Source organism: Urocampus carinirostris, chromosome 2, assembly GCF_059441175.1.
Source record: "Urocampus carinirostris isolate Australia breed hairy pipefish chromosome 2, RoL_Ucar_1.0, whole genome shotgun sequence".
In the NCBI taxonomy this organism is placed as follows: Eukaryota; Metazoa; Chordata; class Actinopteri; order Syngnathiformes; family Syngnathidae; genus Urocampus; species Urocampus carinirostris.
Genome location: NC_142350.1, coordinates 49,296,235 through 49,309,826, shown reverse-complemented (window position 1 = coordinate 49,309,826; position 13,592 = coordinate 49,296,235). Strand labels below are relative to the sequence as shown.

Sequence of the window (13,592 nt, the reverse complement as noted above, 5' to 3'; positions counted from 1 at the left end):
TGAGCTGCAATTATTTACAGTGTCTATTGCTAGTAGTTTAAAGGTAGCAGCCACATCAGCGATACCCCTCACTAGGCAAATAGCGTTTGACTAAACGGCAATTATTTGGAGCGTACATGATATGCTTGAAGACTGGCCTAAGTTTTAATAATAGTGCAATGAAAAGGGTGCATTGCAACAATAAAAATAACATTTAACAGCAAAAAAGTTCCCAAAAAGATAATTTTTTTTACAGTTTTGCATCTTTGTGGCTAAGCATGACTAGCTGCTAATGCTAAGTGACGCTAGCCAGCAATAACAGCTTAATAAAAGGAGTAGACTAAATTAAAAATAAAACTATTGTATAAAAATGAACCGAACTGCAAGAAACTGCAACAAGATTGAAAAATAAATTAATTACCTGGTGCACCAACAATGAAGCGGACAGCTTGTCGGTGTCCGTGGTAACACAACTGGGCGTTTGCAACAGAGCAATATGGGATGGAAAGTGCGTCAGATGCTGAGGAGGAGAAGTTTGCGAATAAAAAAAAAGCTGCCTTTACGATATGTACGGTATGACATAAAAGTCATGAGGATTACTTATGGACAGAGGGATGGAGATGATGGCCCCGCCCGTCGTGCCCACCCAAAGGCGGCCACAGATGACAGCCAGGGCAGAGATTTGAAGAGGTGCCAGGTTGAGGAAAGCTTGGCCTGGACATATATGACAAATATGTTTGTTACTTGGTGTGAATACATTTCAACAGCCCTTAAATAGCCAATGTTAGCCCTTTTTAAATCGGAGTCCTTGAGCATTGTTGACATTTGTACATGGCCACATTTCGGCATGGTAAGTTTCACGTTTTTGTAAGTAAAATTTCAGTTTCAATGTAATCATTTCCATGTAAAAACAAAGTTTTGTGTTTCATTGTAATCATTTCCATGTAAAAACAACCAAAGCCGCGGTATGTGAAAACTTTACTTTATCACATAAATACATAACATGGATCTATGTCAAAAAATTAATTGCAATAGAAAAAAATGACTTTTTTTTTTTAAAGTTTCACTTCTTTGTGAAGCAATTAATGGCAATTTTTATAACTCTGATTTTGTAAGCACAAAGCGACTAAAAACATGTTATCTTTAATTTTTTCTATTATTTAAGTTATTGACAAAATACTAAGTTACCGGAACTTCATTTTGCCAAATATCAGAATCACTGTAATACACTTTGGTTAAGCTTTCATTTTTAATTTGAGTAATAATTTTACTAGTTATTTCTTGAAAATACATTTGTTCTTTTTTGTCTCAATAGGAATAAGAAATTTGTATCTCTTGCATGTATAAATACAGAATAAGGTTGAAAAATAAATTAGTAAACCCTGAAATATGTTCCAGTAATTTTTTCAGAGATGCACCATTACTGTTTTTTTTCCCGTATTGATACCAAAAACATTAAACGTTGCTTCTGGCGACCAATACTGACAACTTTTTATTAAATGCAAGCTTTATTTAGGAAAAAAAATAAAATAAAAAACACACAAAAGGTCTTTTTGTCTGCAATTATAACATCAAACAGCTTCAATAACTATATCTCCAAATGGTGTAGGGGGATTAGATATTGATTTTATCAAACAATAGGTTTATACTTACTTATTTCACATGCGTGCTGGTTGTCATTTATTTGAGGATGAAAATTGTGTATAAAAGTAAAGGACTGTTTTAACTACAGACCAAATGCCAACGTAAACACCCAAAAAAGTGGAAAAGGAAGAATTTATTCGAGCACATCTGAGATGGACAGGAACGTGCACGGGGCTAACGGCCATTTGACAGAGGCTGCAATGACGATTTCAGCCGCAAGATGGCGTTAGTAAGTAGAATATCTATGACGTGACGGACACAAACTTTTATAAATAGAAATAAATATATAAATATTCAAGCAGAAAGCAAATATAAGGCTTGGAATATTACAGATGTAAAGGTCTTTCAAAGTGATGATTTACTTTGGTAGTACTAAACATTAAAAGATGTGCACTACACTTTACATATGTCTCATCTCATCTCATTAGCTGCACCGCTTATCCTCAGTAGGGTTGCGGGGTGCTGGAGCCCATCCCAGCAATCATCGGGCAGTGGGCAGGGGACACCCTGAACTGGTTGCCAGCCAATCGCAGGGCACACGGGGACAGACAACTCGCTCGCTCATTCACACCTAGGGACAATTTTGACCAGCCAATTAACCTGAAATGCATGTTTTTGGAATGTGGGAGGAAACCGGAATGCCCGGAGGAAACCCACGCAAGCACGGGGGGAACATACAAACTCCGCACAGGAAGTCTGGAGCTGGATTTGAACCCACGCAGGAGGTTCCCATGACTTGAACTGTGCCACACATGCGCTAACCACTGCGCCGCCATGCTGCCCACTTTACATATGTGTTGTATAGAAAAGTAACAGATTGTGTCACTATAAAGACGTTTGTTTTCAGACTCACCCAAAGATTTTGTCACCAACGCAGCAAAATCCACTTCCTGTAGTAGACGTCCGCTGGACCAATCAAATAGCCTTATGACTGAGTCGAGTCTGCAAGACGTCCACACGCTGCTTCCTCCGGTGCACAGGAAACGCACTTGCTGCTCGCTGCGTTCCGACACTGGAAAAACGTGCTGCCAAGCAAAAACCCCAAGTCAAACTGGCGTGAAACACTTGCACACTCCCTGTGTCCGCTTACCTCCACCTTCCGCTTGTTAATGTCCACCACATGGACTCGGTTCCAATATCCGACCCACAGCCGTCCTCCTTTGGCAAGACAACAGCGTATCGGCTGAACGGGGTTGGAGCCCAGGTGCATCAAAGAATGGGACTGCAGGTTCCAGCCGCCTTCAAATCCCAATCAGATTCAGATTCAGATTCAGATCTACTTTATTGTCATTCTAGTACACGTGTATACAGAACGAAATGTCGATGCATCTGACCCCCACAGTTTCCTTGAATGTACAGATATAAATAATGTTGTATTGTATTTTGGCTACGTGTAGTATTTTACCATAGTGCCGATAGTGCAAGAAGAGTAGCTAACCAGATGTGCAATATGGGCAGTCAGGTTAACAAGTCAGGTACACAGTAACATTAACACTGTAACAATAACGCTGTAATTACAATAGTGCAGAGAGCAATGTGCAAGGAGTGGCAAGCTATAAAAAAAACTGCCAGTAGTGCAAAAGTCAGATTAGCAGCCGTTTAGATTTAAGTTAACTATATGTTAGATTGACCATTTAACAGTCTAATGGCCAGGGGGACTAGACTATTGCGGAGCCTGGTGGTCCTGCACCGCACACTGCAGTACCTCTTCCCAGAGGCTAGCAGAGTGAACAGTCCATGATGGGGGTGAGAGGGGTCCCCGGTAATGTTTTTTGCATGGGATAGGCAGTGCTTCTGGCCAATGTCCTGAATGGAGGGAAGTGTAGTCCCGATTATTTTCTCTGCTGTCCTCGTTACCCTCCTCACACTACCCCAGTCGGCAGCGCTGCAGCCTCCACACCACACAGAGATACAGCTGGTCAGGATACTCTCTATGGTGCCCCTGTAGAATGTAATGAGGGAGGGTGGGGGCAGGTGGGCTCTCCTCATCCTCCGCAGGAAGTACAGGCGCTGCTGTGCCCTCTTAACCAGTGATGCAGTGTTTACGGACCAGGTGAGTTTGTTTGTAATGTGCACCCCTAGGAACTTGATACTGCTGACAACCTCCACAGCCTTGTTGTTGATGCAAAGTGGGGCATGGTTGGGCTGGTTTTTCCTAAAGTCGACAATGATCTCTTTAGTTTTGTCGACATTCAGGACCAGGCTGTTGTCCCTGCACCAGCCCACCAACTGCTCCACCTCCTCTCTGTAGGCCAGGTCGTTGTCATCCCTGATGAGGCCCACCACTGTTGTGTCGTCAGCATACTTCACGATGTGGTTTGTGGCGGACCTAGGGACGCAGTCGTGTGTCATCAAGGTGAACAGCAAGGGGCTTAGGACGCAGCCTTGGGGGGAGCCCGTGCTGAGGTAGATGACATCTGAACTGTTCTGACCTATCCGCACTGATTGGGGTCTGTCACAGAGGAAGTCCAGCAGCCAGTTCCGCAGGGGGGTGTTGAAACCCAGGAGTCTCATTTTGTCTACCAGATGTTGTGGGATGATGGTGTTGAATGCTGAACTGAAGTCCAGGAACAGCATCCGCACATGGGTGTTCTTCCCCTCTAGATGTGTCAGGCTCAGGTGAAGCGCAGAGGAGATGGCATCCCTGGTGGAGCGGTTTGTCCTGTAGGCAAACTGAAAGGGGTCGAATGAGGAGGGGAGACTGGAGGTGATGTGCTCTTTAACCAGTCTCTCAAAGCACTTCATTATGATAGGAGTCAGTGCAACGGGCCGGTAATCGTTGAGTGATAAGATCTGGGGTTTCTTTGGCACTGGGATGATGTTGGCAAATTTGAAGCATGATGGTACTTTGGCTTGGTCTAGCGAGGTGTTGAAAATGTCTGTTAGTACACAAGCCAGCTGATCGGCGCACTCCCTAAGTACCCGCCCCGGAATGTTGTCCGGGCCTGGAGCCTTCCTTGTGTTGACCCTTCTCAGGGTCTTCCTCACGTCAGATGAGTCCAGGTGGAGTGCTCTTTCGTCCTGATTTGGAACCGCTTTCGCTGCAGGGGTGCCGTTTTGTGCCTCGAACCTTCCAAAGAATTTGTTGAGGTCATTCAGAAAGTCCATGCTAGTGTTCTGCACTGGGGCGGTGGTTGACTTGTAACTGGTGATGGCCTGAATGCCTTTCCACATATCCCTGGTGTTGGTTGTGCTGAGGAAACGTTCCTGGATTTTTTGACTGTGCGTTCGCTTTGCTAGTCTGATAGCCCGGTTCAGGTTAGCCCTCGCTGATAACAGCGCCTCCTTGTCACCAGATCTAAAGGCAAGGTTCCGTACTTTTAGTTGTTTTCGTATTTCAGCAGTCATCCAGGGCTTCTGATTGGCACGGGTGCATATAGTTTTGTTATTGCTGACGTCTTCTGCGCATTTACTGATGTAGGCTGACACAGAAATGGCGTACTCATCTATTTTTATTTTGTTGTTGTAAGTGGCAGCCGATTTAAACATGTCCCAATCAGTGCAATCAAAGCAGTCCTGTAGTGCCTCCATTGCCCCCTCAGACCACACCCTCACCTGCTTCACTGTAGGTTTTTCTCTGGTCAGCAGGGGCTTGTATGCTGGAATTAGCATAATAGAAAGGTGATCTGATGAGCCAAGATGGGGGCGGGGGGCTGCTTTATATGCACCTTTGATGTTTGTGTAGGCCAGGTCTAATGTGTTCCTACCTCTTGTAGCAAAGTTTACATGCTGATGGAAATGCGGGAGAACTGTTTTCATATTGGCCTGGTTAAAGTCCCCCGCCGCAATAAAAATGCACTCGGAGTAAGCATGCTGCAGTTCACTCACAGTTCGGTAGAGAACGTCCATTGCCTCCTTTGTATTAGCGCTGGGGGGCACGTACACGGCAGTAATGATGGTCGCGCTAAACTCCCTCGGTAGGTAGAATGGTCTGCAGATCACCGTCAAAAGTTCAATGTCTCGTGAGCAGTGTTTCGATATTATCTTCGCATTTTTACACCAGTTGTTGTTGGTATAAATGCATAGACCGCCCCCCTTGCTTTTGCCGGTGAGCTCGCCGCTTCTATCAGCGCGGAAAGCAGTTAGCCCCACAATGCTAACAGCGTCATTCGGGATAGTTGAGTTTAGCCATGTCTCCGTCAGAATTAAAGCACAACAGTTCGTCAATTCGCGGTTCGATGTAAATTCCACTTGTAAATGGTCCAGTTTGTTGTCCAGGGAGCGGACGTTGGATAGGAAAATGGATGGTAGAGGCGTTTTGAAGGGTTTAGCCTTCATCCGAGCCGTTAGCCCGGCCCGACAACCTCGTTTCCTTCCCCGGTCACAGCGCTTCCGCTTGCCACTTTTACTCGCTGCTTTGTCGGCCGCTGCGTTCTGTTGACGTAGCACTCCGAGGCTAAGTAAACACTCCAGAGTGATCGTCGAAATTTGCGCTGGATTTCTGGATGTTCGCATATCCAGCAAAAAACTGCGATCGTATATTAATCTACAGTTAGAGTTGTCTTTGTTCGCCCTCATAAACTGAGTCGAAGATTGGGGTTTTTGACTAGAATGTGAGAAACTGTCGGGAGCAGATCCAGCCGCCGCCATAGAGGGCGCCGCCATTTTGGTGTAAGAACATTATGGTGAGAAAATATGCTCGATAACAGATAGCTCTTACCTGAACCGCTTGAGAAAAACGCTAAAGTTCCGTCACCTAGGCCGGCTATGACTTGACCCTGGGAATATCTGTTGAAATGGAACAAACATGTCAAGAAACATAAAAATAGTTCTGTCAGGAAATACTCGCACTCACTTGAGTGAATGAACGCTTTCGGAGAGGGAGACCGAGTGCAGACAGCGTCCCCTGCCTGCTGAGGCCGAATGGATCACTATACTGAAGAAGGAAACAATTACTTTATCTAATGTCTCTTTTTGGTTTAAATTATTACTATACATGCCAACCTTTTGACATTTAAAAGCGGTAGGTGTTATTGCACACTGGAAGTGGCAAACTTTTACCCAAACTGAAGTCTAATTCGATTGTTAGAGTGGTTGATTTCCTGCACAAAGTCTTGTTTAAAAATGAAGCAGCCGTGAACAAAAATACAAGACTCAAGTCCCGATTTTATCTCATCTCATTAGCCGTACAGCTTATCCTCAGTAGGGTCGCGGGGGGGCTGGAGCCCATCCCAGCAATCATCGGGCAGTGGGCAGGGGACACCCTGAACTGGTTGCCAGCCAATCGCAGGGCACACAGGGACAGACAACTCATTCGCTCATTCACACCTAGGGACAATTTGGACCGGCCAATTTACCTGAAATGCATGTCTTTGGAATGTGGGAGGAAACCGGAGTGCCCGGAGGAAACCCACGCAAGCACGGGGAGAACATACAAACTCCGCACAGAAAGTCTGGAGCTGGATTTGAACCCACGACAGGTTCCCATGACATGAACTGTGCCGCACAAGCGCTAACCACTGCGCCGCCGTGCTGCCCTCCCGATTTTATGTGTTGTTTAATTTAAAAAAAAAGAAAAGCTGTAGAATAATAATAAAAAAAAAATCATAGTTATTTTTATGGGAGAAATGCAATAGTCAAACGCTTACAACATTTAGTGCTGGTAGGTATGAAATATGCCAAAATCCATAGAGAAAAAAAATCAAATATTTGACCTTATGTTATTAGTCACAAAATTAGTTATGTGTATCTTAATTTTTTAAAAAATAAATAATATTATAACAGAAAAAAATAAAGCATCGACAAGTCTACATTTTTTTTTTTTTTTTCAAATTCAAGATTTTACTTTTTTCCAGTACGGCCGTGTCTATTTTGTTTCAGATTTGTATGCTCTGGAGGTGAAATTTAAAAAAACAACTGTTATTGGTAACAACATTAAAAATAAAACGAGTGAATGTATATCTTAATTGAAAATAATGTTAAATATTCCAACATAAAAAATAATATATACACAAGTGTAAATGCAACTAAAATATTTTAAAGATTTTTTATCTTATCCGACTGCTGTTATTTTAATTTTGTTTCAGATTCGTAAGCTCTAAAAGTGAAATAAAATTAAAAAGAATAGACCTTCATAAAGGATTGCTGGAGCCAAGATTAGAATCCTAAACCCCAAAACCGCGATTTTCTTTTTCAAATTACCAAACGTAAAAAAAAGACTGTCGAACACACTGAACAACAGGTGGCGCTAAAAACCCTGGTAAGCCTGGCAGCCAATCAGGGTTGAGCATTTATTGCTGGTAACAACAATGTGATTCAAAAATAAAGCAAATAATTGAATATAGGATAGAGCAGGGGTGGCGAACACGTGGCTCTAGAGCCACATGCGGCTCTTGGCCAATAAGAATGCGGCTCTTCGCCTCCTGATATTTTCTATATACTGTGGCGCTTTGCCTCGTTTCTTTTTTTTTTTAGTGTTTTGAGGGTGGACACTTTCCTTGAAACCAACACAAAAACAATACTTGTTGTATCGGGGGCGGCAGTAGCTCAGGAGCTCAGGAGGTAGAGCGATCGTCTTAGGATTAAGGGATCCCAGTTCGAATCCCGGCTTGTCCGTGTTACATGTCGAAGTGTCCTTGGGTAAGACATTGAACCCCCAATTACCCCCAATAAGCAGGTTAGCGCCTTACATGACTGCACAGATCACGGCCGCTATTGGGAAATGTGAAGCACACTGTAAAGCGCTTTGGGAAGTCATTGACTTGAAAAGCGCTTTATAAATGCAGATCATTTCATTTCATTTCATATTGTAAGGAGAGGAGTGTGTGTTTGTGTGTGTCTGTCTGTCATGGCAGGAAGTGCGTGGTGTGGCTCTTTGACTCTCACAGTTAAAAATTTCGGCTCTTTGTCTCAAACTTGTTCGCCACCCCTGGGATAGAGGGTATAATACGTTTATGCACATGCACAATTTACAGCCACGAATAACCTCCCATTAAAAAATGACTGTTGTGCACACTGAAGCAACAAGTGGTGCTCAAACCTCTGATAATTAGTCCAAAGCAGCCAATACAATTGAGTATTGCTAAAAACCACAACAACAATAAATGAAAAAAAATAAAGAAATACGATAATACAGTGGAACCTCGGTTCTCGACCATAATCCGATCCAGAACCCTGTTCGAAAACCGATTTGGTCGATCACCGAAAATCGTTTTTCCCATTAAAAGTAATGTAAAATCGTTTTAATTCGTTCCAACACCCTGAATGTTTACCATGAACGTAAACATGAAGCTAACCCAGGCTAATTGTACGTTCGCGTTAACGAAAGATTACGCTAACGCGAAGGTGTAAAAATTAAAAAATCAGGTCGTTTACACGTCATTTAGCACCCGGGTCTCCACAACAAGTGGAAAGGGAGCTCGGTTCCAACACCCTGAATGTTTTACGTAAACAAAGCTAACCCGGGCTAATCGTACGTTCGCGTTATCGTAATCTTCCGTACGAAATATTACGCTAACATGAACGTGTAAAAATAAAAAAAGGATTATGAATAGGATTTCTTACCTTTGTGGTGGACGGTGGGGAGAGAAAAATCCTCAAGTTTTTCAACCTCTTCCAAAACTTGCGGCAGTCTCTTGCTTATAGCGCTAACTTCCTTAGCCGCATCACTCAATTTCACAGCCTCCTTATTCTTTACTATCGTACTGATAGTAGATTTAGCCATGCTGTATTCACTAGCAAGATCGGAAATTAGTACACCTTTTTCATATTTAGCTATTATGTCTTTCTTAAAGGCAACAGTTGGACAAACAACTTGTTTTTTTTTCACCTGTCCTGCTTGCACCGACCTTCTTCGGTGGTATAATTACGGGCTAAAACACCCGTACGCCGCTCAGCATCGCACCCTAGCGTACCGGCGTTCAAACTCCGATTTTTTGACCGAACAGGGAAGCAAGAATTTCTCGAAATTTTTGGTCGAACACCGATTTGTCCGAACTGAGAGGCGTTCGAAAACCGAGGTTCCACTGTATAACATAATGAACATTTGAATATAAATATATAATTTAAATAGATCTGTGTTTTTTTTTTACAATAAATGAATATAGAGGAGGGATAGGGTGTGAGTTGTTACGACGTCTTACAAAAACCGTGAATGGACATAAGTGCTTGTTCAGCATACATTTACCTTCCTTCCTGCGTTCCGATCCACACGGTTCCTGGAGAGTCCCCTGACATAACAAAAACACGGAAGAAAAATGTGAGGGAAACAAAATAATGTAGCCAAGCGACTCTAATCAGTTTCCAGTAATGGGTGGGAGCAGACTAAACAACGTCTTGGGAGAATGTCGGCAAGAGGGCACTGACCGACGGGGGGCACGGCACAGACGCAGAGGGCAGGAGCTGTGGGGGGGAGGCTGAACTGATCCAGGACAGTGTTGGATCGGGCGGGATCAATCACTGTGACGGCACTGTTGGAGGCAGGCCCGGAAACTACCCACACGGAACACTGACGGAGTTTGGATAAGAGGTTACTTTAAAGATGCAAACGACCGGTCGTCAAAATCTTACCGTCGCTTGTCCGGAGATCTCGGGTGGGACTGCCACGGCAAGATTCAACTGTGGAGAAAGTGGCGTTTACGTTTCCAGGTTAAAGTAAAGGTGGTCATCTCTGGGTACCTCATGATTCGATTACGATTTAGTGGGAACCATTATGATCACTGAGGTTTTTTGTTTTTAAAAAATATATTTTTCCCTTCACAAAAAAATTTACAATATTTTTCTGACTAAAAGACACCTAAAAAGCATAGTTATAATTAATTAATAGTGTATATTACAGTAGTCTCGCTTACTGTAATGCACTACTCTCCGGTCTCCCGAAGTCCAAAATCAAGAGCCTTCAGCTGGTACAAAATGCTGCAGCGAGGCTTTTAACTAAGACAAGAAAGTTTGATCACATTACCCCGATTTTAGCTAACCTGCATTGGCTCCCTGTTAGCATAAGATGTGATTTTAAGGTTCTGTTGGTAGTATACAAAATACTGCATGGACTTGCTCCCTCATATCTTTCAGATTTAATTTCCCACTATGTTCCGGTCGGGAGCCTTCGCTCCGAAAATGCTGGTCTACTAGTGATCCCAAGAGCCAAGAAGAGAACCGCATGTTCCAATGCGTTCTCCCTTCGGGCCCCGGTGCTGTGGAATGCTCTTCCTCCTGAGATTTGATCTGCAACCTCAGTGGAAATGTTTAAATCTAAGCTTAAAACACAATACTATTCTATAGCATATGAATAACCTATATTTTATGTTGACAGTATCTGTGTATTATTTGCCCTCATGTAGGTTTTGGATCAGGGCATGGTGTCATAATAGTCTGTGGTTTGCAGTGTTTCGTGGTCTGGGCAGCCCTTTGAGACTCTTTGTGATTAAGGGTGTCACAAACAAACATGAGTTGACTATATGGTAACTGTTCGCCCTTTGGGAAACAGAGTGGTCTTCGAGTGCCCTGTTGTGGTTAAGATGTTGTTTGTTACTAAAAAGAAACAAAAGAGAAGCGGAGAACTTCAACAGTAGCTTTGATGCCAACTTTCGAATGCTCATTGCAAATGCTGCTCTGTTTGTTTTGTTGCTTTTTAATTTTGTTTTTGATGAAAAGGTTTTCCTGAGCACGTGAAGTGCGTTCAAATTTCTGCAATAGCAGCAGTTTTTCTTTTTATTTGGGTGCAGTTTCTAGTCACCAATGGTAAAAAAATAAAACAAAATCACAGTTACAGTAACAAATTAATGCGTTGAACAGTGTGTTCATTATCCTTACTTTAAAGGAAATGGACAGAAATGTGAGCAGTTCGTTATTTTGACTAATATACATCATTGTCGTTCATTATTTGGACTATTATGCACTGTTTACATCATTGTCAATATCTGCTAATAATATTTTTGCGCTTGGGGGCAAATCTGCTTTTTGTATCCTAAAATATTTAATAAAAAGAAAGGGCCCAGGGGAGGACTTTTTTTAGACCAGATTTTGAATTTGGCATTGTAAGGGTTTTTTGTACAGTCCTCTCCTGTTCTTCTTGCTAGTTCAAAATCTATTAATGTATTATCTCCTTATTTTGAGGGTCTACTAAAATACAAACTTATCAAAAATGTACAACTCGATTGCGATTTGTTCATGTCAGAATTGCGATGCATCGAGAAATTGAATTTTCCTCCACCTCTAAACATGAGATCTGCAAAACATGCATCACCTTAGCAGTGCAATCTTTCTGGTCCAGGAGGCGGAGTTGTGTAAGGACTGGTGCGTCTTTGGTTTCTGGGAGTGCTTCCTGTGTTTCCTGTAAAGGATTGATGACAATACAAAGTAAAGTTTTGATCGGAGATGATAAGAAAAGTACTGCCTCAAAGCTTTTTCCGCTACCTGAGCGTTAGCCAGAGGCACGCTCCAGCCGTGCAGCTGATGTTTTCCCAGCGTACCCCAAACGTGCGAGCGGATTTCTCGGTAGAGTTCCCGTCTCCTGGCGCGAGGTGATACAACGGCAACAGCAGATGATCTGAGGAGGAATCGTGGGCTCAAATGAGGGATGTTATCCAATGAAAAGTGTGCATCAAATTAGCACACAAACACATTTCCAGTTGCTAAAATAAACAATTAGGTTACATGATCAAGTATTTTTGATCAGACTTTCTTTTAGATGGTGGAACACAAAGAATAAAAGATGGGTTGAATTTACTCAGTTTTATTTTATCAAGAGTGTGCATTAAAAAAAAAAAAAAAATCCAAACGAGTATAACCAACTTAAAATACGGATCTGCTTCCAGATAATTATTTTTTTTTTCAACCACTTAACACAAAATAAGAAAATAAATTCAGTATATTGGGTTTCCCTTTTATTTAATGACAAGTAAAATGTGTTTGTTATCATAGAATCCATCCATCCATTATTTGTACCGCTTATCCTCAGTAGGGTCGCGAAGGGGGCTGGAGCCCATCCCAGCCATCTCTGGGCAGTGGGCAGGGGACACCCTGAACTGGTTGCCAGCCAGTCACAGGGCTGTTCATCATAGAATTGTAATTATATAACTAGACATTTTTATTGTGTCAATTTACATAAAACCATGTAAAACAGCAACATTAAAACTATTTAGAAACATTTATGATCGTATTGGCTGATTTATTATTTACATAAAATAACGAAAACATATTGATATTAAATCAAATCAAATGTATTTGTAAAGCACTTTTCAAAGTGCTCTATAAAAACACGCAGGGTAGAAAAGGGCAATACATTCCCCTCTTTTATCCTTTATTGTATCTATTTTTAAAAACATTTATGAATCAGTCAATTAATTTATTAAGTCTACTAAAATAATCTGGAAAATGAAAACACGCATTTAGCAATTCAATAATTTGCTGCGGTAAATAATACCAAAACAAGACACAATAAAAACCAAAACGTACTTTACAAAATACAGTGATTGTGTTCTGTAAAGCATTTAAGTAATTTTGATGATAAATAAGTGTATTAAGTGGTGATCAAAGCGGTTTACCATGTGTCACATTTTTTTGCATAAACAAATAATTCTAATGGTATTCGTAATTTACTGGTGATTATAAATAATACTAAACAAAATGTTGTTTATATTGTTGGGTAAAATTGAGATTTAAAAGAAAATTAAAGTTACAGCTACACTACAGAAAATCTTCTTAATTTACAATTTTGCAGACAAATTACTTTAAATCCAATATTTCCAAAAGTCGAGATAAAATAATTTCATGTAATATTAACTCACGGGTTGCATAATGTCACATGAAAACAGACAGGGAACAAATTCTGGCTTACTCTGCATGACTTTGTCCGACTTCCTGACGTTGCTGAGATGGCGGAGGAGGGGGCGTCACTGTCGGTAAAACTGAACGAGGTAAGATCAACGGCTGCTTGTTCAGCCCAAAAAAGCGATTGAACCTTTAAAAAGAATCGGGATGGACAGAAATTCCGGTTTGTTTATATTTGATATTATTACAAAGGATTTTTG

The 13,592-nt window shown here is 41.8% G+C and overlaps 1 protein-coding gene across 3 annotated transcripts in view; it reads right to left on the bottom strand.

Annotated features, from left to right (window-relative positions):
- The window catches only part of LOC148372268 (C-Jun-amino-terminal kinase-interacting protein 3), a 42,743-nt gene that overhangs the window by 2,525 nt on the left and 26,626 nt on the right, over positions 1 to 13,592 (bottom strand). For all 3 annotated transcript variants that reach the window (XM_088326917.1, XM_088326916.1, XM_088326915.1), the window contains exons 14-25: positions 13,400 to 13,522; positions 11,977 to 12,109; positions 11,807 to 11,893; positions 10,132 to 10,179; positions 9,928 to 10,069; positions 9,749 to 9,791; positions 6,419 to 6,499; positions 6,284 to 6,351; positions 2,714 to 2,862; positions 2,477 to 2,648; positions 580 to 693; positions 401 to 499 (exon numbers count right to left, since the gene is read on the bottom strand). In XM_088326917.1, the coding sequence (XP_088183043.1) occupies positions 401 to 499; positions 580 to 693; positions 2,477 to 2,648; positions 2,714 to 2,862; positions 6,284 to 6,351; positions 6,419 to 6,499; positions 9,749 to 9,791; positions 9,928 to 10,069; positions 10,132 to 10,179; positions 11,807 to 11,893; positions 11,977 to 12,109; positions 13,400 to 13,522 (1,259 nt within the window). The remainder of the gene's footprint in view (positions 1 to 400; positions 500 to 579; positions 694 to 2,476; positions 2,649 to 2,713; positions 2,863 to 6,283; positions 6,352 to 6,418; positions 6,500 to 9,748; positions 9,792 to 9,927; positions 10,070 to 10,131; positions 10,180 to 11,806; positions 11,894 to 11,976; positions 12,110 to 13,399; positions 13,523 to 13,592) is intronic.